Source organism: Babylonia areolata, chromosome 15 (genome assembly GCF_041734735.1).
Source record: "Babylonia areolata isolate BAREFJ2019XMU chromosome 15, ASM4173473v1, whole genome shotgun sequence".
NCBI classification, from domain to species: Eukaryota; Metazoa; Mollusca; class Gastropoda; order Neogastropoda; family Buccinidae; genus Babylonia; species Babylonia areolata.
This window is the reverse complement of record NC_134890.1, coordinates 20450378-20474607: the sequence shown is the minus strand read 5'-3', so window position 1 is coordinate 20474607 and position 24230 is coordinate 20450378. Positions and strand designations below refer to the sequence as shown.

Here is a 24230-nt window from a genome sequence, read left to right as displayed (position 1 = left end):
TTGTTTTGTATTAGTTACTCTTTGTCACAACTGGTTTCTCTGTGTGAAATTTGAGCTGCTCTGCCCAAGGAGAAAGTGTCAATAGTGCAGCGTAAACTTTTACTTTTTCTTTTTTCCTGCATATATATTTGTTTACCCATCAAAGTGGATTTTTAAGGTAGGTTTTTTTTTCTTTGTTTGTTTGTTTTTTTAATTGCAGATTTCCACAGCACAGGGATGACTTACCTCTCATTAGCTTTACCCATCATTCATGCACACTTACATGATCAGATAACTCTTCAGAATGCAGAGCAGAGTTGTTTGTTGTGATTTTTCTTTGAACAAAAATGGAGACATGGGATGCATGTCTTTAAAAAAAAATTTTTTTAATGATGATATTAAGATGTGGCTCAGGGGTAAAACTGGTATTGCATTGTGTTATATTTGTGTCATATCACATTGTATTGTATTGTAATTTGTATTGTATGGTTTTGTATCATATCTTATTGTATAAAATTTCATGACAACTGGTGAAATTCAGGTTGCTGCTTTCCTCTGGGGAGAGTGTGCCACCTCAGTGCAGTGCCACCCGCTTTTTTTGTGTGTTATTGTTTTATCTGTCTGCAAAAAAGTGTATTTGTTACACTACGAAAGCCCTTTTTTGTACCATGGGTTCTTTGATGTGTACTAAGTACTGGCAGAGCGCACACAGCACCATCCAGCTGAAGCTACGGCAGATGCAGAATTCCTGGTTGAGCAACAAAGATGATGAGATCCAGGGCTTTGCAGACAGGAATGATATGAAGAACTTCTGTAACGGCTTGAAAGAAGTCTACGGTCCCACCACCTCCAGATCTGCTCCACTCCTCAGTGCTGATGGTTCTACCCTAATCAGTGACAAGGACGGGATCCTTGAGAGATGGGCTGAACACTTTGACAGCGTACTGAACCGCCCTTCCACCATCAATGATGAAGCCGTCGACCGACTCCCCCAGGTGCCAGTCAGTGAGTCGTTGGATGCCATTCCAACTTTGGAGGAGACCCAGAAAGCTATCCGTCTGCTATCCAATGGCAAAGCCCCTGGCTCAGACTCCATTCCAGCTGAGGTCTACAAAGAAAGTGTTATGGTGCAGACTGAGAAGCTTCATCAGCTATTCCAGCTCATCTGGCAGCATGAGGCAGTTCCACAGGACTTCAAAGACGCTTCCATCATACACCTGTACAAGCGCAAAGGAAATCGTCAGGCCTGTGACAACCATTGTGAAATATCCCTGCTGCCCGTCGCAGGCAACACTCTGGCCAGAGTGCTACTCAACCATCTCATAGCACACCTTGAGCAAGGTCTCCTACCAGAGAGCCAGTGTGGCTTCCGGAAAGAACGCGGGACTATCGACATGGTGTTTGCTGCCAGGCAGCTCCAGGAGAAGTGTCAGGAACAGAACGCCGACCTTTACTCCACCTATGTCGATCTGACCAAGGCCTTCAATACTGTTAGCAGAGATGGCCTTTGGAGAATCATGGTGAAGTACGGATGTCCCAGAGAGTTCATCACCATCATACGGCAACTACACGATGGGATGCTGGCCTGAGTCCAAGACAACGGAGAGACTTCAGAACCATTCCCTGTCTCCACTGGAGTCAAACAAGGGTGTGTTCTTGCCCCCACCCTGTTCAGTCTCATGTTTTCAGCCATGCTGACAGATGCCTTCAGAGACGCTGATGTAGGCATTGGCATCAGGTACCGCACAGATGGCTCACTCTTCAACCTCAGGAGGCTTCAAGCAAAAACCAAGGTGAGGACAGACACCGTCAACGACTTCCTGTTTGCTGATGACTGCGCTCTAAGTGCTGCCTCCGAAGCTGACATGCAACACAGCGTCAACAAGTTCTCTGCTGCCTGTGACAACTTTGGCCTCACAATCAGCACAAAGAAGACTGAGGTGATGCACCAGCCAGCTCCAGGAAAGCCTTACGTTGAACCAAACATCTTCATCAACGGGCAACGACTGAATGCGGTGGACAAGTTCACATACCTGGGCAGAACACTCTCTCGCACAGTTGTCATCGACGACGAGGTGAATGCCAGACTCACCAAAGCCAGTGCTGCCTTCGGCAGACTCCATAAGAACGTTTGGAACAGGAGAGGCATCACCCTGGAGACGAAGCTCAAGTATACAAGGCCATAGTTCTCACCACACTGCTGTATGGATGTGAATCATGGACGGTCTACAAACGCCACGCCAAAAAGCTGAACCACTTCCACACCACCAGCCTCAGAAAACTTCTTGGCATAAAGTTGCAAGAGAAGATCCCTGACACAGAGGTGCTCACTCGTGCAAACTTGCCCAGCATCTACACCATCTTGATGCAGGCCCAGTTGCGCTGGGCAGGCCATGTAGTTCGCATGCAAGACCACCAACTCCCCAAGAAACTGCTGTACGGCGAACTCCAACATGGCAAGCGCTCCCATGGAGGCCAAAAGAAGCGCTTCAAAGGCACTCTGAAAGCTTCTCTGAAGGCCTTCAACATCAGCCACGACACATGAGAGCTGAATGCAATGGACAGACCAAAGTGGCGTTCAGCTGTCCACAAAGGCGCCAAATTCTGTGAGGCCAACAGAATCGCTGCAGCAGAGCAACGCAGACAGGCCAGGAAATGCAGTGCCAGCAAGTCCCCGACAGCCGCCACCATCCCCTGTCCACACTGCGTCAGAACCTTCCGGGTGCGGATTGGCCTGACCAGTCATCTGCGCACCCACAGAGCCCAACCCACCCACCCCAGGATGACTGGATGGTCCTCGTTGATCCCGACGGATGAACCACACAACACAAGTACATGCTGCGCATGTGGCCTTGGTTCATTGTCTCATATGAAAGACTAGCACCCAGACCACCACTCCAGGTCGAATTTCACAATGGAGGGGTGAGTAAAAATTCCGGGACTCGAACCTGTGGACACTTTCTTCCTAGTCTGGTGCGTTACCACTAGGTCATGATTCCAGGATCCTGGAACAGCTTTTCTTTCTTCATTGTAATGAATATGATTTAATGCTGATTGGCAATGTGTGTGATGTTGTGTGGATCAGCAGATGGAAACCCCGGTCCAGTAGCTGGCTGCAAGATGTGGACCCGCAAAGAGCCCCAGGCCTATGGCCTCTGCATATCGCTGTATGAACAACACCCCATCTCCATGAAAATGTCTGGTAAGGGGTTTTCTGTCTGTGTGTGTCTTTGTGTTTGTGTGTGTGCGTATGTGCGTGTGTTTGTGTGTGTGTTCGCATGTGTGTGTGTGTTTGTGTGTGTGCGTATGTGCGTGTGTTTGTGTGTGTGTGTGTATGTATATATACAGCCTGCGAGGGATCTTGCAGACCCCTGACATATGCACAAACATTATACACTTGTTAGAGCCTCCAACCAAAAGCTTCAGAAATGAAAGAGATGAGCAAATAGGGTTAAAAAAAAAAAAAAAAAATTTAAAAAGGGGGGGGGGGAGGAGGACAGAAGAAAAAAGGAAAAAAAGCTAAAAGCAATGAAAGAAACAACACAAAAGCCATAACACATACACACACACACACACACACACACACACACACACACACACAGAGAAAAAAGCAGAAAAAAAGCATTTACATTCAGATTTGATTTCACCAATTGAATTTTCAAAGGAATCTTGCATAAATATATGCATGTATACATACACTATACAGAGACACACTGACACACACACACACACACACACACACACACACACACACACACACACACTCAGCACCCGTGCACCCATCTCATCCCCATCCCCAATCCTTATCTCTCCACGCCACCCCACCCACTCACAACCCCCTCCTCCCCCATCCAAACACACACACACACACACACACACACACACACACACACACACAGAGGTGGTCATGAAACAAGAGCATGGATGTGCCTTATGACTGAAGAGTGGTCTTCTATACACACAGCAGCCACTCTCTGAAGACACTGGGAAGTCAGGCAGGTTGGCAGGGAATGGGAAGAATGTTTTGGTAGTGCTGGCACCAGCATGGGAAGATGACAAGACATAATAAATGATTTTAATCTGCTGGGATGGCCTCTTCCTCTGGCATTCTTTTTTCCCCTCCTCCATCCCCCACTTCCCTCCTACCTGTCTGGCTCTTGTTTGTCATGGTCTGTGTGTCTGGGCTTCTCTCAGAAGGTCTGACATGCATGCGGACTGATTCTTTTGTGAGTTGTTTTGTGCATAGATGTGCTCGATTGAGGTGATGGCTTAACTTAAAGGTTTGACTTTTGAAATGACAGTCAAATCTTCCAGGCTCAGTCACCAATCCCACATTCTGTATTTACAAAATAAAAGAATATAGAATAGAATGGAATAAAGATGAGATAACCTGCAAAAATGAAACGAAAAAGTCACACGACCCTGCGCTTCATTCATGCATGCGTACTTGTGCTCAGACAATCATTGCTTGCACTCTCATACACATGCATCGGTGTACCTATATGCACACGTACATGTGCAACTCCCCCCCCCCATCCTCCCCACACACACACTCGCACATGCACATGCACACATGCAAACACACACACACACAACATACACACACTCTCTCTATCTTAGAGACACATACACAAATTCACACATACACGCACACATGCACTCACACATACACACGTGCACACACACACACACACACACACACACATCAGAAAGTACTCACTGTGAGTGTAATGCTATGTCACTACTGTCATTCACATATGTGATTTTAATGAAATTTAGAGGATAATGTTTGAATGTCTAAAGGCAAATGGAAATTGTATTTGATTAAATGATGTATTTAGGTCATGAAGCTTTAAACCCCATGGTCTCTGTTTTTCTCTCTGTGGTTACACTGACCCCCCCCCCCCCCCCCCCCCCCCCCCCCCGCTCAATCCCCCCACCTCCCCACCCCTTTTCACCTATCTCTTTGGTTCCCTGGAGCCATTTGCATTGCTCGGACGAAAGAGCCTAGTATGGTCATAACCCGCTACTAACTGTATGTAGTATGGAACTGACCAGTGGCATAGTTCGGTCAACGTAGGCATTTTGTCACATGTAACTGTCAAAAAGTTAGAACCAAGCAATGCAACTGGCACCTGATGTCTTCTTGTCTCTGCCTTTATTCCCATGCTACTGTACTTTAGGAGGCACCAATGCAGGATCAGTAAGGCAGTGGACTTCTGATCCAGTGTTCACCAGTGACCAGGGTTCAAGGCCTTGTTTCAGCCTGGTGTTGTGTCCCTGGGAAAGATACTTTACTCTAGTTTTCCCCACTCCATCCTTGTGTGAGCGGGTTTGGGATGGTTAAAATGGAGGAAGTAGAGGATTGAGACCTGCCTTCCTGTGCCGAGCCCCAGACATGGTGAATATGAATTCACTGCCCTGATAGTAGTGAAAGGCCAAAGGACCTTTAGCCTATAATCATGCTTTCAAACAGGCCTAATTTAGTCATTCTGTGCAGGTGCATGCATGAGCACTCCCCCTCCTTTCTCTGTCCCTTCCCCCCCTCACCCCCACTTTTGTCCCTCTCCCTCTGACCCCTCTTCCTCTCTGCCCTTTAATCCTTTTCAGTTATTCTCTGAATGAGAGAGACCTGATCTGGTGGTTGTGTACATGTGCGATTATGGGCGGTCGTCCTTTCATTTGTTTCTGTTTGTAGTGCTGTAAGTCACTTGACAGCAGGTCAGTAATCTTTGGAATGTTATTATCATTCAAATTATTGATACTGATATAGCACCTATTTTTATCCAGAGACCAAACTCTAAGTGCTTTATGAACATGGTTATTTGCACAGCAGCTGCCTACCTCTGTTGAGCCAAATGACAGCTGCCTTTTGTGGCTCATCATTTGTTTTCTGTGTCATTCCGTCAGGCTTCAATCATGCATACATATACACAAGTAATTAGAGTGCATTTTTCTGTAGAATTTTTCCAGGGACAGCTCTTTTGTTGCTTTTGGTTCTTAGTGTTCACTTGAGTGCATTGATGCATACCGAACCTTCGTGTGTTTTCCAGGGGAGCCCATAGCAGATAGCTTTGCCATCTGCGCACGGAGGAACAACACGATTCTGCTGATCGCCGATGGTGTCAATTGGGGGGAGAAGTCACGGCTGGCAGCGCGGTGTGCTCTGTACGGCAGCATGAAATTCCTTAACTACAAGATATTCGACAAACACCAACACCCAGCCACTACTCAGGTAATCACCTTTGCCTTTCTTTCATCTCTGCTACTGACAATGTAGATGCTCATTATTCCTCTTCCATATTTTACAAGAAGTACAATTCCTGACAGTCTGAATACAAAAGTATTTATATCAACAGGCTACCAAAACAATGCAAGGTGTCACACTGCTGCATTCACTCAACTCAAGCTCACACGACAGATAGACTCTCACACAACGTTCACATTCTGACTTCACTCTTACCCAGGGATAAACAACATGATAACATAAAGCCAGTCTTTTTGATTATTAACAGACAAAGAAAATAAACAATTATGTTCAGTTTCCCTTTAGGGATAAATCACATCAAAAGTTCCATCCAGAGGGTCACAACCAATAGTCTCTATTCTCCATTACACCTCCCCATTACAGTTTTAAATCATCATAATAATTCCATTTTCCTTTCATGACTGTGTTCTTTCATGACTTGGTGCTTCCAAACATCTTTCGGTGGGTGATACTTCAGTAAAACATCATCTGATAACAGGCGCTGAGGATCCTCAGAACCTAACTTTGATTAAATCGAACAAATAGTAAAAATAGTACTCACATAACTTGCATTGCCATTCTCATTTTACTGAACCAGTGTTCAGAAACATAATTTTTTTTATTTTTAAAAAGGTCTATTATTTCCTACTCGGTCACTCCTGTGACCAGTTCAGCTGTGCACTAGAGGGGAGTGGCAAGAACTTTGGTGCACTTCACAGCACAACAGCTGGTGAACACATATTCACCTCACCGCCTAAAAACATGTGCATCACGAGCCCTTCTCCACAAATCGAGTTCAAATGAATACAGTAACACAACCACACCATACAGGTAATCTTCCCTTTGCAATAAACACATTATGACAACCAAACTTGGTGTCGTGACACAAGGCAGCATTTATTACTAGAATGTGTAGTTTCAAATTATTTTATCAAATCCCCTTTACACTTGTGTGACCATGGAATTTTTTACTCGAGTTTTGATTGGTTTGTTGCTTACTCCTGTGGGTATGTTTCAGGACATGATGTCTGTGTTTCAGGACATGTCTGTGGGTATGTGTCAGGACATTATGTCTGTATGTTTCAGGACATGATGTGTGTGTGGGTATGTTTCAGGACATATTGTCTGTTTTTCAGGACATGGTGTCTGTGTTACAGGACATGATGTCTCTATTTCAGGACATGATGTCTGTGGGTATGTTTCATGACATGGTGTCTGTTTCAGGACATTATGTTTGTGTTTCAAGATGTGGTGTCTGTGTTTCAGGACATGATGTCTGTGGGTATGTTTCAGGACAAGACGTCTGTGTTTCAGGACATGATATCGGTGTTTCAGAACATGATGTCTGTGGGTATGTTTCAGAACATGGTGTGTGTTTAGGACATGATGTCTGTAGGTATGCTTCAGGACCTGGTGTCTGTGTTTCAGGACATGATTTCTGTGGGTATGCTTCAGGACATGGTGTCTGTGGGTATGCTTCAGGATTTGGTGTCTGTGGGTATGTTTCAGGACATGGTGTCTGTGGGTATGCTTCAGGATTTGGTGTCTGTGGGTATGTTTCAGGACATGGTGTCTGTGGGTATGCTTCAGGACATGGTGTCTGTGGGTATGCTTCAGGACATGGTGTCTGTGGGTATGTTTCAGGACATGGTGTCTGTGGGTATGCTTCAGGAAATGGTGTCTGTGTTTCAGGACGTGATGTCTGTGGTATGTTTCATGACATGGTGTCTGTTTCAGGACATGATGTCTGTGTTTCAGAACATGATGTCTGTGGGTATGTTTCAGGACATGGTGTCTGTGGGTATGCTTCAGGAAATGGTGTCTGTGTTTCAGGACGTGATGTCTGTGGTTTGTTTCATGACATGGTGTCTGTTTCAGGACATGATGTCTGTGTATCAGGACATGATGTCTGTGTTTCAGAACATTGATGTCTGTGGGTATGCTTCAGGACATGGTGTCTGTGGGTATGTTTCAGGACATGGTGTCTGTGTTTCAGGATATAGTGCCTGTTGGTATTTTTCAGGACAGGATGTCTGTGGTTCAGGACATGATGTGTGTGCTTCAGGACATGATGTCTGTGTTTCAGGTTATGTTGTCTGTGTTGTCTGTGTTTCAGGACATGGTGTCTGTGTATTTTTCAGGACATGATGGCCCTGCTCAGAAAGTCTCTGGACGAGGCGCACCGTGCGATCCTGGCACGTGACGGCGGCCTGACCACCATGTGTGCGTGCATGGTGGCCCCAGTGGAGAACTCTGACCAGTACGCTGTTTGCTGTGTCAACGTGGGTGACAGCTACGGCTTTGTCTACTCCCACAACCAGGGGATACGGGAGGTGACGGTGGGCTCGCATGACGTGTCGTCGGAGCGAGACATCAGGGACGCAGGCGGGGCCATTGGGCCGGTGGACGGACAAAACCCGGAGCTCCACAACTTGACCTGCTCTGTGACCTTCTGTAACCGTGGTGACATTGTGTTCCTGTCGACAGATGGTATCTCAGACAATTTTGACCCTGTGGTGACGAAAATTGCGCTTCCACAAAAAGCTGACGATTCCAATTTCAACAAGAACTCCCCCAACAACCCCAACGGCAGCATAGTGATTGACAAACCTGAAATGAGCCCCAAAGAACGGCATGTGTACTCGATGAAGGAGATGGAGAGAGTGATCCATGAATACGAACTCCTGACTGAGGAAATGTGTTCTGCTCAAGAATTCTGCAGTGCAATGGTTCAGCATGTTCTGACTGTGACAGATGGGAAACGGAAAATTCTGGAGAACCCTGCGCTCTACGCCAAACGCAAAATGACCAGCGCCGACCGGAAAAGAAGGGACACAGAAATTGTGGAGAAGATGTCGAAAGCTCCAGGGAAGCTGGACCATGCGTCCATAGTGGCTGTGGAGGTGTGCGGGTTCATGGGGAGTAAGGAAGAGGAGGAGGTGGGGAAGGCAGGGGAAACAACGGACAATTCGGCGGCCGTGTCGGACAACAGCGGGCCCGACCTGTTGTCAGGCCTCACCTCGCCGACCTCCCCCACCTCCCCTTCCCTCACGCCGAAGAAGTCAGGAGCCCGGAAGTTTCTCTCCAAACTGAAGAACCTCCCCTCCCCCACCTCGTCCAGCTCCTCCCCCACCTCCTCCCCACAGCCTCCTCACCACCACCTCAGTCCCAAGTCGCCGCTGGCCGGGGCCCACCGGCCGCAGTCACCGCTGGCGCTTCACCTCTCACCCAGGAAATTCCACAAACGCGGTCGGCAACGGTTCAACTCAGAACCGGAGACGCCCGCCTCCCCAACGATCCCCGAATCTCCGTTTGAAAGTGAGAATTGTGTTGTTTCTCCTGTCCATGGTGTTGTATCACGTGGTGGTCGTGTTGCCTGTGAGAGTGATGTGGCTCTGTGTCTTCCTAGTCCTGTAGCCTCCCCGGGTCGTCCTGGTGTAACCACCCCTGACCATTGTATTGCCTCCCCTGACCGTCCTGTTGCCTCCCATGGTAATCATATTCCTTCCACTGGTCGTATAGTTCCCTCTCCTAGCCAACGTATTTCCTCTCCTGCTCACCGTATAGCATATTTTGAGGATGACATTGACTCCTCTGGTCGTATTGTTGCCTCTCCTAACCATCATGTTGCCTCCCCTGGTAATCATGTAGCCTCCCCTTGCTGTCGACAGAGAGACTCTGTGGACACTTTGAGTGCCAGCTCTGGGAAGGGGAGTGCCTCCCTGGATGGATTGGGGTTGTCTGGTGGCCTGGCCTCCTCAGAGCTGGTTTCCTCCCCGGTCTCTCCTGTGTTTGTCGACCCCTCTTCCCCCAGTGAGGGACCCCTGAGACTGCGTTCTCGCTTGTCGCGTAGCCAGGTTGTGTCGCAGTGTATTGCTGTAGAATCGTCTTTGTAACCAGTCTAGAACATGGCTTTGAGGAAAGAGGATGTCAAATAGAGATCTGTCAAAAGATAATGAAAGACCCAGTGTAATTGATGGTGTTGATGGTTACTTAAAATATAAAAAGATAGATCTGTGCAAAAGTTTGTGTAACTGCTTAAGAGTCTTCAGTGCAAAATTGGAGTATTCATAAGGGAATATGAAAGAAAAGAGTGTGCCATGCTTTGTAGAGAAACAGTGTAAGGATGTTGATAAGATGGAAGGAGAAATGTGTCAACACGACAGTCAAGCGAAGCAGAAGGCTTTTTTGTATCATTTTTAAAGTGTGTCCACTATTTTTATCATGATCTTCTTTTTTTTTTTTTTTTTTTTTTAGAATTAGTATGGTTTTTATTCTGTTGATAAAATTGTTGAGAAGGAAAAGAATATTCATGACAGAAGAACTGTTTTGGTCCGGGAAGAAGGGGAGGGAAAGAGGAAACGTGAGACTGAAGAAAACCAGGAAAGTTTTTGAACTGGAGCAGGGGCAAGGTGAATGAATGGAATAGGAAATAACAAGGGCAGCACATCATTTCAGGAATCATGCATTTGGGGAATGTATTTTTTGTCAGAATCAGAAGAAAACTCTTTTTTTTTCATGGAAGGGAATTGTGAGCTGTAGCAATCCAGTTGATATTATGTGAGACAAACAGCTGGCAAAGCGACTGTTTTTTTAAAATATTTTTTATTTTATTTTATTTTCTGTTAGTATTACATTGGATGAAGGTTTCCTGTCACATGGCACTCAGCAATTCTCTTTGATAATATCCTAGTAATGCAAATTATAATAGGCATGGCATTTGCAAACTGGTAATTGTGGTGAGTGCCAGCAAGTACAATTAATTTGAACCGGCAGAGCTAAACTCTGCAAATGAAATTTCAAAATCTCCGCCGGAGCTAGAAAGTATGTATTGCATAGTATATTGGTAGAAGTGAAATTAGCTGAGTTTGTTTCTACAGTGTTTTCGTTTTTTTCATTTCTTTTTTCTTTTTGTCAGATCTGAGTACTTGCTAGATAATGGTCCATATTGTCATTTCAAACAGCTGGCATAAGTAAGCTTTGGCAGGAGTCTGATTCTGAAAGTCCTGGTTGGATTTCAGTTCGCACCATTTGTGTTTGTATGATAGACTTGTGTGTTTGTGTAGGGGTGAGTGGCTGAGTCAGTGTCACAGTACTATTCAAAGAATGTGTGTCAAACAGTAATTCTGCGCAAAATTTTATTGACAATGTTAGTGTTATATTTGGCATTTAAAAAGAAGAAAGTTCAATGTCTGTGACAATGTGAGAAATAGAAGGAAAGATCACACTTCACCTGAACAAAGGCCAGCGCTCACATCATGATCATTTCATATCCACAAGATCACACAGAGATAAATCAGTCTCTTTGTTGCTAATCAGTCCATTTTTACTTGGATGAATTAATTTCCCTCCACAGCTGACGAATTTAAATGAAATATGTTTCTTATGACTTTTGTCTTTATAGATCTATCAGAGTGAGAGAAGAAGCAGGATAGTAAAGCAGGTTTGTTGAAATTTTATAAACAAAGCAGCAAGCAGCAGCTTGATGGAAAGTGGACTTTGCCGGGCCATTGGAAGTGGTCATTTCAGCTTTGTAGAGCAACTATGGTGGTTTTGGTTCTCTGCTTGTTTGTGAGCTGTCCACCCACTGTCAGACAGTTTTAGAGTGTGAACTGGCTGTTTGTCAAAAGTTTTGTTCTTCCATTTTGTTTTTGGTGTTGATAGTTTGTTGTTCACCTGAGCTTAGTATTAAAAGATATTTGTTGTTGTTTGTTTAGAATTGTGGTTTCTTTACATCTGTTGTGTTTGTGGTTAGTTAACGGTGTGGATCAAAGGCTTTGAGGGGGGTTATCGTCATCCCTTTGCAGCACCATTGTTGTGGACAGTGTATACTGGATGTTGTTCACTCATTTTTTGTGCTTCACCCATTCATCTTGTGTTGTTTTTAGAGCTATTTTTTTGGTTTATTTGTTTGTGCACTTTTGACGAAGGTGGGGTTTACACATGGTGGAAAAGCGTGAAGAAGAAAATTCTCTCTCTTTTTTTTTTTTTTTTTTTTTTTCAGATTCTGTGAATTGTGTGTATTATTACTGTTGAAGAATTTAATCGATGATATTTTCATGGAGAAGTATTTATTCCCAGTAATGCTTCTTTTACCACTCAGGACTGCTGTGGGAATACCGATGCCAGACTGTATTGTTTACAGGAGTTCACTCGCTCCATTTTATTTTACTGACAACTTTTTTTTCATTTAAAAAAAAAAAAAAAAAAAAAAAAATTGCCAGAAGCTGGCCATATAAAGTGAAGATAGATGTTTTTCTATAGCCTAAATCTATCATACAAGGTAATGAAAAGTGATTATGGAACTGGACATTGAATGTGACATTTATTTAATGGCAGAGCAGGTGGGGGAAAAAAGAAAGAAAAGAAAAGCTATTATTGACGAGCAGGTATTATTAAGAGCAGCATCCCGATTCAGTATCAAGCACCAACACATTGATTGAGTAATGTGTTACTTGAATTCTTGGAGAGTGAGTGGGTAGAAGATGTCAATAATGTTTGTGTATGTCAATAAATTTGAAATCTAAAATTCTGTGGTGTGGTTTTTCTGTTACCCAATTAGAACAGGTTTGGTGACACTCTTAATCCTTTTTTTTAGAAGACTAAAGGGTTCAGAGTTAGTATATTTATCATTGTTGAATTAAAGAATGAAACATATATTTGAGTTTATTTGACCATATTAGCATATTAGACAAAAGAACATCAAAAGGTATTGAATGAATTGACGTTGTTGTACTTAAGTCAACAGCGTACTCATTCTTGTAAGTTACGCTCTTGGACAAAACCTGGTCTGCTTTAAAAATTTTTTTTTAATTACATCTACATCTGGGGCAATAAATTGTTGGTGCAAAACATATCACACTGGTATCGGCAAAAACTTGTTTTATTTGTATGTTTTTATGTGCGGAGATTTTACCATAATTGTTTTTCGCGGAGTTCTGGTTGTCCATGGGCGAAAGCCCTCCCAGTCCTTTGTCCCGCCCAACCCCTTTCCTGAGGTGCCAGTCATCTTGCTTTTTTGTCAGTTTTGTTATGTTGTGGATTATGCCTATGGGCAGGATCAGTGGTGGAGGTGGTTTATATAAAATTACAAATTTTGTGACTGGTAACAGTGGTATTATGTGGTTCACTACTTGTTTGCTTTTTTTTGTGTGTGTGTGTGTGTAGTGACTGAGAGTGTCACCTTTACTTCTGCAGGTTTTAAAAAACAAATTTTATCACCAACTTGCTCAACTTTTGAGCTGTAAAGTTCAATATGACATGAACCAGCATGGAAATTTAGTAATAGAGTTGAACTTAATGAATTTATATTGATATGTTTAGTGATTTTGTTCAGAAAGAGTATAAATTCTGTTTAGTGAATATTTGTTGAATACACATTAACCTCTTGTAAAATGTATGAATTTGTTTGTTTATTAGTGTTAGTAACCATTTGGTGAATGTTAGCCATATTGTACTTGTAGTGTATGCTGATATATAGTATATAATCATATATATATGCATATCTATCAACATGCTTCTCTTAGACAGTATCATATTTGTCACAGTTGTGTTTGTACTCATGTGATCTGATTTTATTGATAAAGATTGCAGTGTGCTAAAAAAAAACAACAACAACAACAACAAAAAAAAAGTTTCTTTGGATTTTGCTTATAATAGATTTTTCCTTTTTTTTCTTTTGTCCCACTGCACATGCACCCATTGCCATGCTGCAGCCCAGTAACAATGTTTTCCTTGTTTTTATTTTTCAGTTTTAATGAATCTACGTATGTACAGCCATCCTTTTCTTATTCACTTTTGTCTGTCCTGTTCTGCACCACATTTTTTATTATTATTTTTGTTTAATATCCTAATTCTCTCAGTGTGGTTTCCATCCCTGTATGGTTGCAACTCTTTTTATGTTCTGCAGCTTTTCTGTGGACTAAATCCATACATGTTGGTGCTATTTTATGGAGATTTCTTTTCTTCTTTTTTTTTTTTTCCCCCTTCAGTCTTTTGTTTCCAACTTTGTAATAATTTTGTAGTTTTCTTTTATTTGTAAGTTTGTTTTTCTTTTTGCTTGCGCTTTGCAAGATCTTGTTGTGGTTTCTGTTTAGCCGGTGTTTACCTGTCTTTATTTACACATGTGCCAGTTTTGTGTCAATGGTTAACAGTTTTTATGTGCCAGTTTGACAGTTTCCAGTGTCACTTTGTGTTAAATACTAACACTCAGTAACAGTTTGTAAACATATGCCAGTTTTTCATATTAGTGATTTTAGAACAACTTGAATGACAGTTTGGATTATTTATGATCAGGGCTTAGTGATTTGTTCCATTGGCATAATTCATTATTAATTTAGAGATAACCAGTCAGTTCAGGTTTGCATTTGTTTCCATTGATGGAACATCAGTAGAAGACTAGTAAAGATGCAACGGCACTAGTGATGATGTTTATTTATGTTAATTGCTTAGCTGACGAGTGAGGTGAAAGTTGTGTTCTCTGTGCATGGTTCTTCTGGAAATCTACAATTGTAAAATAGTTATCATTCTGCAGACTAACTGCACATTCTATCGTAATGATAATTCCGCAAATCAAAAGCCTGAACATTGGCTAATCAGTAGCTTGGCAGGTGGGAGAAACCGATACTGTATGTTAATAACGTTTGAAGTCAAGGGCTTGCTGCAGTAAGCACAGAGCACTCTGCCATTCCTCACCCCCCAGCCCTACCCACCACCTTCCTTCTGCTTCTCCCTTTCTGTCCCCATTTTTGCATGGGTTATTCCTTTGGCCTCAGGTGTGCGCATCCTATTTTCCCTGGTCTACAATCATGTGTACAGTGTATAAATTACAAGTACTATGCATTTTCTATCTCACTGTCGCTCTCTCTGTCTTCTCTCTCTCTCTCTGAATCTCTGAATCCTTCCCTCATCTCCCTGTTCCCAGAACAACTCCCCAGGCCACAGGTATCATACTTGTGTTCACACATTGACTTTTCCATTGTGCCTTATTTCACACATCCAACAGTAAAGTTTAAAGAGTACTTCTGCTATTGTTTAGTCCCATGAAGCGCAGCTTCTTCTTAATGATTTTGACTTCAGGCATGAAATAATGGACATACAGTTGATGCACAAAATAAAGATTTCCTTTGGCACACACACACAAAAAGATTCTTTCTTCTTCCTTTGTGCCAGGAATCACATTTATAAAAATAAAGAAGTAGACAAGAATTTAGAATACATGTGTGTGTGTGTGTGTGTGTGTGTGTGAATTCCTCATGACATATCTCAGTGCATTATATATAAATTGGCTGGCTGTTTGAAATCTCATGACTAGAAATACTGAAAAATATTTCTTGACATACATAATATATATATATATATATTATGTATCAGTTTCACTGTGAAAATTGATGAATTCCATGACTTTGAAATCCATTTTTAAAAAATTATATATTTTAAATTATTTATATTGAATTCAGTTAGTTTTCTGTATTCAAACAAAATCCCAAGATTTAGACAAATCTTTTTGTCATTCTTTAACACTAAAGATCAGTTCTCATATGTATTACATATATGATGACTTTATATAATGACAACCGCTATGCTTCATGTAGAATGCCTCGCCTGTCAAGCACATTTTGTATGAGTTGAGCTAAGGTGAGATGAGATAAGTAATGGAGTGATGGCCTAGAGGTAACGCGTCCGCCTAGGAAGCGAGAGAATCTGAGCACGCTGGTTCGAATCACGGTTCAGCCACCGATATTTTCTCCCCCTCCACTAGACCTTGAGTGGTGGTCTGGACGCTAGTCATTCGGATGAGACGATAAACCGAGGTCCCGTGTGCAGCATGCACTTAGCGCACGTAAAAGAACCCACGGTAACAAAAGGGTTGTTCCTGGCAAAATTCTGTAGAAAAATCCACATCGATAGGAAAAACAAATAAAACTGCATGCAGGAAAAAATACCAAAAAATGGGTGGCGCTGTAGTGTAGCGACGCGCTCTCCCTGGGGAGAGCAGCCCGAATTTCACACAGAGAAATCTGTTGTGATAAAAAGAAATACAAATACAAATAATTAAACACAGAAGGTGTGCAGCATGATTATACTGTTTGTCAAGTACATTGCCATTTTGGAGGGGGAAATTGTGGGTGAGAAAGTGTTGTAAAAACATCTAAAATTTATTGAAACTTGCTTTCATCTGGAATTCCTGGAGTTGGGATGGGGGTAGGATGTAGCTGAAATACCATTGAGGAATTCCATTTCTGTTGGTGAGTGAGCAAGAGAGGGGGGGGGGGGATGGAAATGTCACAAAGTCCTTGTAAACAAAAAAAAAAAAAAGGTTTAATGCTATCATGTATAATTTAGAAACATTATGGAGGGCAGGATAATTGGATAGATAGATAGATAGATCAATATAGATAAAATAGCATGATAAGGTATTATTCTTTGCACCATTATTTCTGTTTTATGAAGAGAAGAATGAAACAGCTGAAAGTATGTGTGAATTGTTAACTTTTTTCCACCCAAAGATATATAGTTTTGCTGTGAAGTGAACATAGCATTTAAAGAAAATGTTTTAAGTGGCATGTCAATTCAGTATTATTGTTACTTCCGTATAATGAAGCCCAGTAAAATTGTCTAATTTCTTGTATGTTCACTGATTCAGATTATTACAAACATCTTAGTTGAAGCTCCTGTCATTCCTCTTTGTATAGTGTGTGTGTGTGTGTGTGTGTGTGTGTGTGTGTGTGTGTGTTCAGGATCAAGAGGAAAAGATCAACTGAGTTTTATTTTCATGACCACCAGAGACAAAACTAGAACCCTCTTCTCCCCCCAACCCCAACCATTTTATGTAATATAATAACAGGAAGTGTTTAAGTGCCACGTTTATTTGATGATGATAATAACAGGAAATGTTTAAGTGCCAAATCCAAAAGTTCTAGTCCTGGCCCTTTACAATGAATAGTTTACAGAATAACTTCATGTAGCATTATATACAGAGTCCACTTTCCTCCCGATGCAATTTCTTTCAGTTTCTTTCATCTGTCTGTAACTTGTACCATTTTGTGTCCAGTTGTAAAATGAAGTGTGCCATTCCTCTGATAAAAAAAAAATGTTTCCTTGATCTTCACCTTCACAGTTTTGAGTGCAGTGTTGTGGAATGTAAAAAAAAAATGTATCTTAACACAAACCACCACTTGTATGTATTTTCACATTCACACACTTGTACAACTTGTACACACACTCTTGCACTGGCTAGCAGTCATGATCATGCATGCTTATCCTCAAGCAAACATGCACATACACACACACAGAGGTTGATGTTGAAACAATTCTTGACCTCTCTCCCACACACATAGGCAAACAAGCACACATTAAAAAAAAAAGATTACACAAATTGAAATTTCTTTTTTATAGGCATGTGTGCCCCATGTTCATGCGCACACTTATGTGTGTGTGTGTGCCCACACACACACACACATCCTTTCCCCCCCTCTTTCCACCACCCCCTCATCCCCCCCACACCCCCCCATAGAAACAGTTCTCTCTTTCTGTTACTGTCTCTGTGTCGGGCAGTCCATTTGTCACACTGATGAATCAGTCCATCTTTCACACACCGGGGTTTCCGCTTTCGTTTTTTTTCTCCTCTTTTTGCATCTTCTCTTTCAGCTGTTCTTACTCATTTGTCTCTTCTTCTTTTTTTCTTTTATCTTTTTGTTCTGTCGTACAAATCTTTTTGTTCTGTTTCTTTTCTTCCTGTTCTGTCTGCTTCCTGTTCCAAAACTTCCTTTTGTTCCCCTCTTATCTTTTCTTCCTGTGTTTGGCTGCCTTCCTGTCCTTCAGTCTTTTGTTCTGGCTGTCTTCCTGTCCTTCAGTCTTTTCTTCTGGCTGTCTTCCTGTCCTTCAGTCTTTTCTTCTGGCTGTCTTCCTGTCCTTCAGTCTTTTCTTCTGGCTGCCTTCCTGTCCTTCAGTCTTTCTTCTGGCTGTCTTTCTGTCCTTCAGTCTTTTCTACTTCTTGTCTTCTTCTCTTTTGCTCTTTTCCTGTGGCTGTTTTCCTGTCTTTCTATCCTCTCTTCTGACTGTCTTCATCTCCTTGGATCTGTTCTTGTGGCTGTCTTCCTCTCCTTTAATCTTTTCTTTCTGGCTGACTTCCTTTCCTTTAGTCATTTCTTCTACCTCCATTCTTAGGGTTCCTCCCATTCATTAAAAAAAATTAAGACAAAATAAAAATCTTTTCTGCGTGATGCTTCAAGTTTTTCTCTGTTTCTTGTAAAGAGCTGAACTGGTCACATATTTATGCGGAAATTTTCTTTACATCCAGTTGATCCCATGCGGCGCAGGCAGACATTTTCATTTTGGACTCAGACGCTGGGGGAGGGGAGACGCACCACACTACCCTGACGTCAGTCATGACAGTGTTTGAGAAGTTAGGACGGGCAGACAGCAGGCCAGAGAGAAGGGACCCCCAAGGGGATAGAGGGTAGCATGGGGCACAGCTCCGGAACCAATGGGAGTCAGTCGCAGTGTGCCGCCATACTCACCTACTCACTGGCTTTGGTTTGCAAGCTGAGCACAGTACTGGGCAGCAGCTTTAGGTTTTGTGGTTGATGCAGCATTTTTTTGTTTTTTGGTGCTTGTCTGTTGGGGAAAGACTTTGGTCACTAAAGCATGATAGGGCAACATTTGTATGTAATAATATCTATCACAGCTGTACTGCAGGCTTGTATAGTAGTGTCAGCTTAATCTGGTACATTGCTGAAGCATTAAAATCATATCATAGCTTAGACATTTTATGTGAAACTATTCATAGCATTGGAAGATGAATTGTCAGAACATATTTCATAGTGATGATGTTTGCATCACAGCTCTGAAAGAGATGGTTAAAACATTTAACTTGTATCGTTATTCATAGCTTGTCAAGTTAGACTAACATTTCTTTATCAAGTTAACAACATGGAAGCTTAAAACATGATTTATCTGGCGTTCTTAGTAGGTGTAATCACATCACAATGATGATATTGTCAAAGTGAAAAAGTTATTTAAAAAGCTGGCAAGATTTAGAAAAAAAGAAGAAAAAAAAGTTGGTAAGATTTATGATGTTAGGCTTTTAAAGTAATAACAGTTTATTTATTATGACATTTGTTGTTGTCATATCAGTCATGGCAGTGTTGATACAGTGACACTGATCAGATGAGACTTATCGGGGTGAAATATTTCCTGATGATATTATAGCACACATGCCTGTGTTAGGAAAGGTTGTTGCGTTCCGAATAAAATCAGCTGGTTGTTGCACTCTGTCGTAGATAACAGGTAGCACAAATCAGTCGACGGTTTTATGTCATAGTTATCCAGTTATCACCTTCTTTAAAAACAGAAGCCAACTGACCTTGACCATTTTGAATATGGTATCTATCATTTCTTTATTGTCATTTCAGTAATTTTTTCCCCCTATTCATTGGATAAAGAATTAAGTTAGACTTGTTTTATTTTTGTGGACTGTGGCACACATGTAAATCCTTTTGCTCTAAGCAAAATTTCATCCTTTTTGTGTACTTTCTATTGTTTTTGCAAAATATTTAGTTATCACAATTACAGAATAGTTCAGAACTGACTTGATTAAGTCACCATTATATTTTTTTTTTCCAGACAGTGATTGTGCAGGTGTGTGATCATGTTCTGCTTGTTCAGTGACATTTGAGATCAAATATGCCAGAGTGGTCTTTGTCTGTAGTTTGCCTGCATGCTGTCTGGGTTGTTTTTGTTGTTGTTGTTATTGTTTTTGTTCTGACAGTGCATGCCTTTTTAAAGCTTTGTAACAAATCTTTCCGTCATCCTTTTTATCAGTGCCTTTTGTATATCAGTGTAAATGATTTGAAGTGCACTTTCCATTTTGTATGAAGTTTTGGCATGACATTATGTATGCTTGCCAGTAATACTTGTCCATTTGAACAGTGCATGCTTTTTTTCTGTACTTGTAGCATTGTTGTTATTAATATATATATATATATATATATATATATATATATATATATATATATATTGTACACTGAACAGTTTTCATTATTTATATATATATGTGTGGTTTGATGTCACTGGTATGGGCACATGATATGGTGTCTGATATGTGTATGAATTGTACATGTCAAAGCCTACTGAAATTATATTTGTATAAAAATATTGATTTCTGTTTTCTGGCTGATTGCTGATACATGGCTGGTGTTTCCAGATTGTGGTTGGAGCATTCTATGTGTTCATGAAAAATCATTGTACCTCTGAAAAACATGACATGTAGGCATCGGTGAGTGATGAATAATATGGATACTTATCTGAGATACCTTTGTGTTTTGGGTTGTTGTTTTTTTTTTTAATGCATATGAACATAAGTATGATCACAATTTACATGCTGTTTTAGAAGCAATTCTATGATTTTTTTTTAAATGCATATGAACATAAGTATGATCACAGTTTACATATTGTTTTAGAAGCAATTCTATGATCACACTATCTGATGTGTACTTTTAACTCATGACTTGAATTTATGATTTGATAAATCCATCCAAATTCTCCCAGTGGTGACTGTCACACAGTGTGAAAGTTTAGGAATTGCCAGATTTATTTATTGAGAGCTAAATATTTAATCAAAATGAGTACACATTATTTTACTTTATATATATATAGTTTGCTCATTATTTTGATGAGTGCATTTATAGCAGTTTTATCCTCACATTGTCTCACAGTTATTTTACAGTTGCCATACTGTCTCGTGAGTAGAGAGCTTTTGGGGCTTTGTTTCAGTGCGCTTTTTCCCCCAATTAAAATTGGTTTCATATTCCAGTCTCTATGCTTTTCGTTTCTGTTTTCACTTTGAGAGCTTTCTTTTGTATGGTTTGACTTCATTTTATATTGCCTGGATATGACTTCTTATATGCTTTGTTTTTTGGAAAAACCTTGCTATGGGATTTGTAGATTTGTTCGACTGGGTATATGCTCTGTTGGTCAAACAGTTGTCAGTAATTTGACTTCACTTTTGTTGCTAAACGCATACACACAGTAAGAGGAATTACAGATCTTTTTTTCTTTGCCATAGAATAATTTATTTGGCACTTTTACGCATGTTTTAAGACAAAAGGTGAGTGTTACCATATTTATTCTGTGTAATTTATTCTGTGATCACTGTGTTCAAAACTACTGTCACCACACACACATGCTTGCACACAAGAACATGAACGAAAGCACATACTCTAACGTTAACTTAGCACACTCTGTCCTGTCTATCTCAGCATTTGTTTGTCTGTCTGTCACACACACACACACACACACACACACACACACACACACACACACACACACACACACACAATTTTGATTTTTGAAGTGGAAAGACGTTGAAGATCTGTCTCTTTCAGAATTGTCAATCCCATTGACCAGTTTACCATATCCGTAATAAACGACTTTGAGAAAGAGAGAGGGAGATAAACAGAGAGGAAGAGGGAATGAGAGGGGGCGATAGCGGCACAGAGATAGAGGGGGAGAGAGAGAGAGAGCGAACTTGGAAAAAAAAACACGTTTCGCCAGGAAGTGACAGACGAGAGAACTTTATAAACCCGAGCTTCAACAAAACAAAACAAACCAAAAAAAAAAGAAAAAAAAATTACAGACAGTAAAACGTTAACTCTCTCCATACGAACGGCGAAAGAGACGACGTTAACAGCGTTTCATCCCAATTGCTATCATCAAAATAGTGCAAGCGGAACGCTCTTATACTGAAGAGGTGAATGTTGACAAAAAATACCACAGTTCTGACGACGGAAGCTAAAGGTTGGGCCATTCAGACACCCACTGGACATCCGAGGGGTCTGTGTAGAGGACAAGAGAGGACTGGTCGTACTGAGTGAGTTAAACGCTGTCTGATGTTTATCTTCCCGGCCCTTCCCTGTTCGCCTTCTCTGTTCTGTTCTCCCCCTGTCTTTGTGTCACTTCTTATGTCTGTCTCGCTCGCTCTCTCTCTCTCTGTCTTTGCCCCATTCTTTCTAAGTTTATTTCTGTGTCTCTTTGTTTCTGTCTTTCTTTCTAACCCTCTCTCTCTGTGAGCGTTTCCTTCCCTTCCCTTCCCTGATAATGGTTCCGTGCGGTCGGCTGAGCTAAAAGCAACATTGATTGATAACTTCCGCACTTACCCCCCTCATTCCCTCCCCCCATCCCCGCCCCAGACACACACTCCCAATACTCTTGTTGTATGCGGTGTTTTTGGTTAACTACCAGAGGTCAAGGCTGACAGCAATCGTTTCATCAGTAGCATCTTCCGTGAAGCTGTCACTGCCATGTCTTTCGAACCAGCCTAAAGTGCACCAGTAAACGAGAATGATGAAATCAGCAACCATTTAACTGTTGATCTTGTCCGCATATCAGCCCCCTCCGTGTGTAATGTGCAATGTGTGTCGAATATTTTACCGAGCAAATGAGTTCATATGCTCAGAGAGAGAGAGAGAGAGAGTGCGTGTGCGTGCTTATGAGTGAGAATGAATGCAAAACCACTTGTTTGTATATATGCATATGTGTCTGAAACGCTACTGTAATCGTATTTGTATATGATTTCCGAATCATGTTTGTACCTATTATATACTTACCTTCCCCCCACCCTCGACCCCCATAATATTGTTTGTGACCCCGGGATACTTGATAATAAAGATATAATTTTCTTTGTTTTTTTCTTTCTTTTTTTTCCTCAAGGCCTGACTAAGCGCGTTGGGTTAAGCTGCTGGTGAATTATCTGCTTAGCAGGTGTGGTGTAGCGTATATGGATTTGTGCGAACGCAGTGACGCCTCCTTGAGTACAGTTATTTGATTCTTGTTGTTGTTGTTAATTGGTTGTTGTTGCTGTTGCTGCTATTGTTATTGGTATTATTATCGTTGTTGCTGTTTTGTTTGTTGTGCTTATGCTGTAATTTTTTTTTTTTTTTCAGTCTTGTCTTGGTGTCCTTGACCCTTCATCACACGGCTCCCGTTTGCCCATTTCTTTCGTTTTTTCTCCTTTCCCACTCACCCTTTTCTTGATCTCTTGCTGTGTCTCTGTCTATATCTCTCACTCCCCCCCCCCCCACACACACACCCCATCCCCCCTTCCTCTCCTCCCATCTCTTTCTCTCTCCCCGCTCTTTTCTTGTTTCTTCCTCGCCCACAACATAATCTGTATGTGTTGTCGTCGAATCATTTCAGTTTTTGTTTTGTTTAGACGATTATGAGGAGAGAATTTTCGGGTGATTTTCAGGGATATTTGAAACAAAAATTGGGCTGGGTGGGGAAAGGCAGGGTGGGGGAGGAGTAATTGAGATGAGAAACAGGTAGCTGTCTCCCCACCCCCTGTGTGTGTGTGTGTGTGTGTGTGTGTCCCGTTCTCTGTGTGACGTTTGTCTTTCTCGCAGTTTCTTTGATTTGGTAGTCACAGTTAATATTGGTGAAAGGCTTGTATGATTCATCAGGAATACATTAGAAATACTGCAGTCTGATACGTTACCTCTTGTGTACTTTATTATTATTATTATTATTATTATTTTCATTACTATTATTATCTTTGGTGTCATATACTGTACCATGTCAAACTGATGCAAACTAGGCCTATGGTTTGCTCTAATATTATCATTGTTATTATTATAATTATTGTTATTATCATTATCATTATTATTATAAATTCATTCATTTATTATTTGAATATATATTTTGAAAGGGGAAGAGGGTGGGGGTTTGAATGTGTGGAGGAAAGTTGTGGGTGGAGGGTGTCAAGGCAAAACAGTTTGACTCACTGTCCCTACCTCCTCCACCCCCCCCCCCCCCCTTCTCTCTTCTCCCTTATCTCTCTCTCTCTCTCTCCCTTTCTCCCCGGGTATATCTTTTTCTTTTCTCACTGCAGGTCTCTGTCTTGTCAGTCTGTCTCTCTTTCTCTCTCTCCCCCCCAGCCCCCAGTATCGCTCTCTTTCTTTTCTTTTCCTTCTTCCTTGAACAAAGAAAATCCCTTTATATTTTCGAA

The 24230-nt window shown here is 41.5% G+C and overlaps 1 protein-coding gene across 4 annotated transcripts in view; it reads left to right on the top strand.

The window, feature by feature from the left end:
* The window catches only part of LOC143290476 (uncharacterized), a 42161-nt gene extending 19001 nt beyond the window's left edge, over positions 1-23160 (top strand). The window contains exons 3-6 of one of the 4 annotated variants that reach the window (XM_076599962.1): positions 3065-3181; positions 6033-6214; positions 8368-9544; positions 13978-23160. In XM_076599962.1, the coding sequence (XP_076456077.1) occupies positions 3065-3181; positions 6033-6214; positions 8368-9544; positions 13978-14267 (1766 nt within the window). In that variant the 3' untranslated portion in view covers positions 14268-23160. Of the gene's footprint in view, positions 1-3064; positions 3182-6032; positions 6215-8367 lie in introns of all 4 variants that reach the window. The other 3 variants (XM_076599963.1, XM_076599961.1, XM_076599960.1) reach the window with 3 other exon arrangements.
* Positions 23161-24230: the final 1070 nt, after the last annotated feature.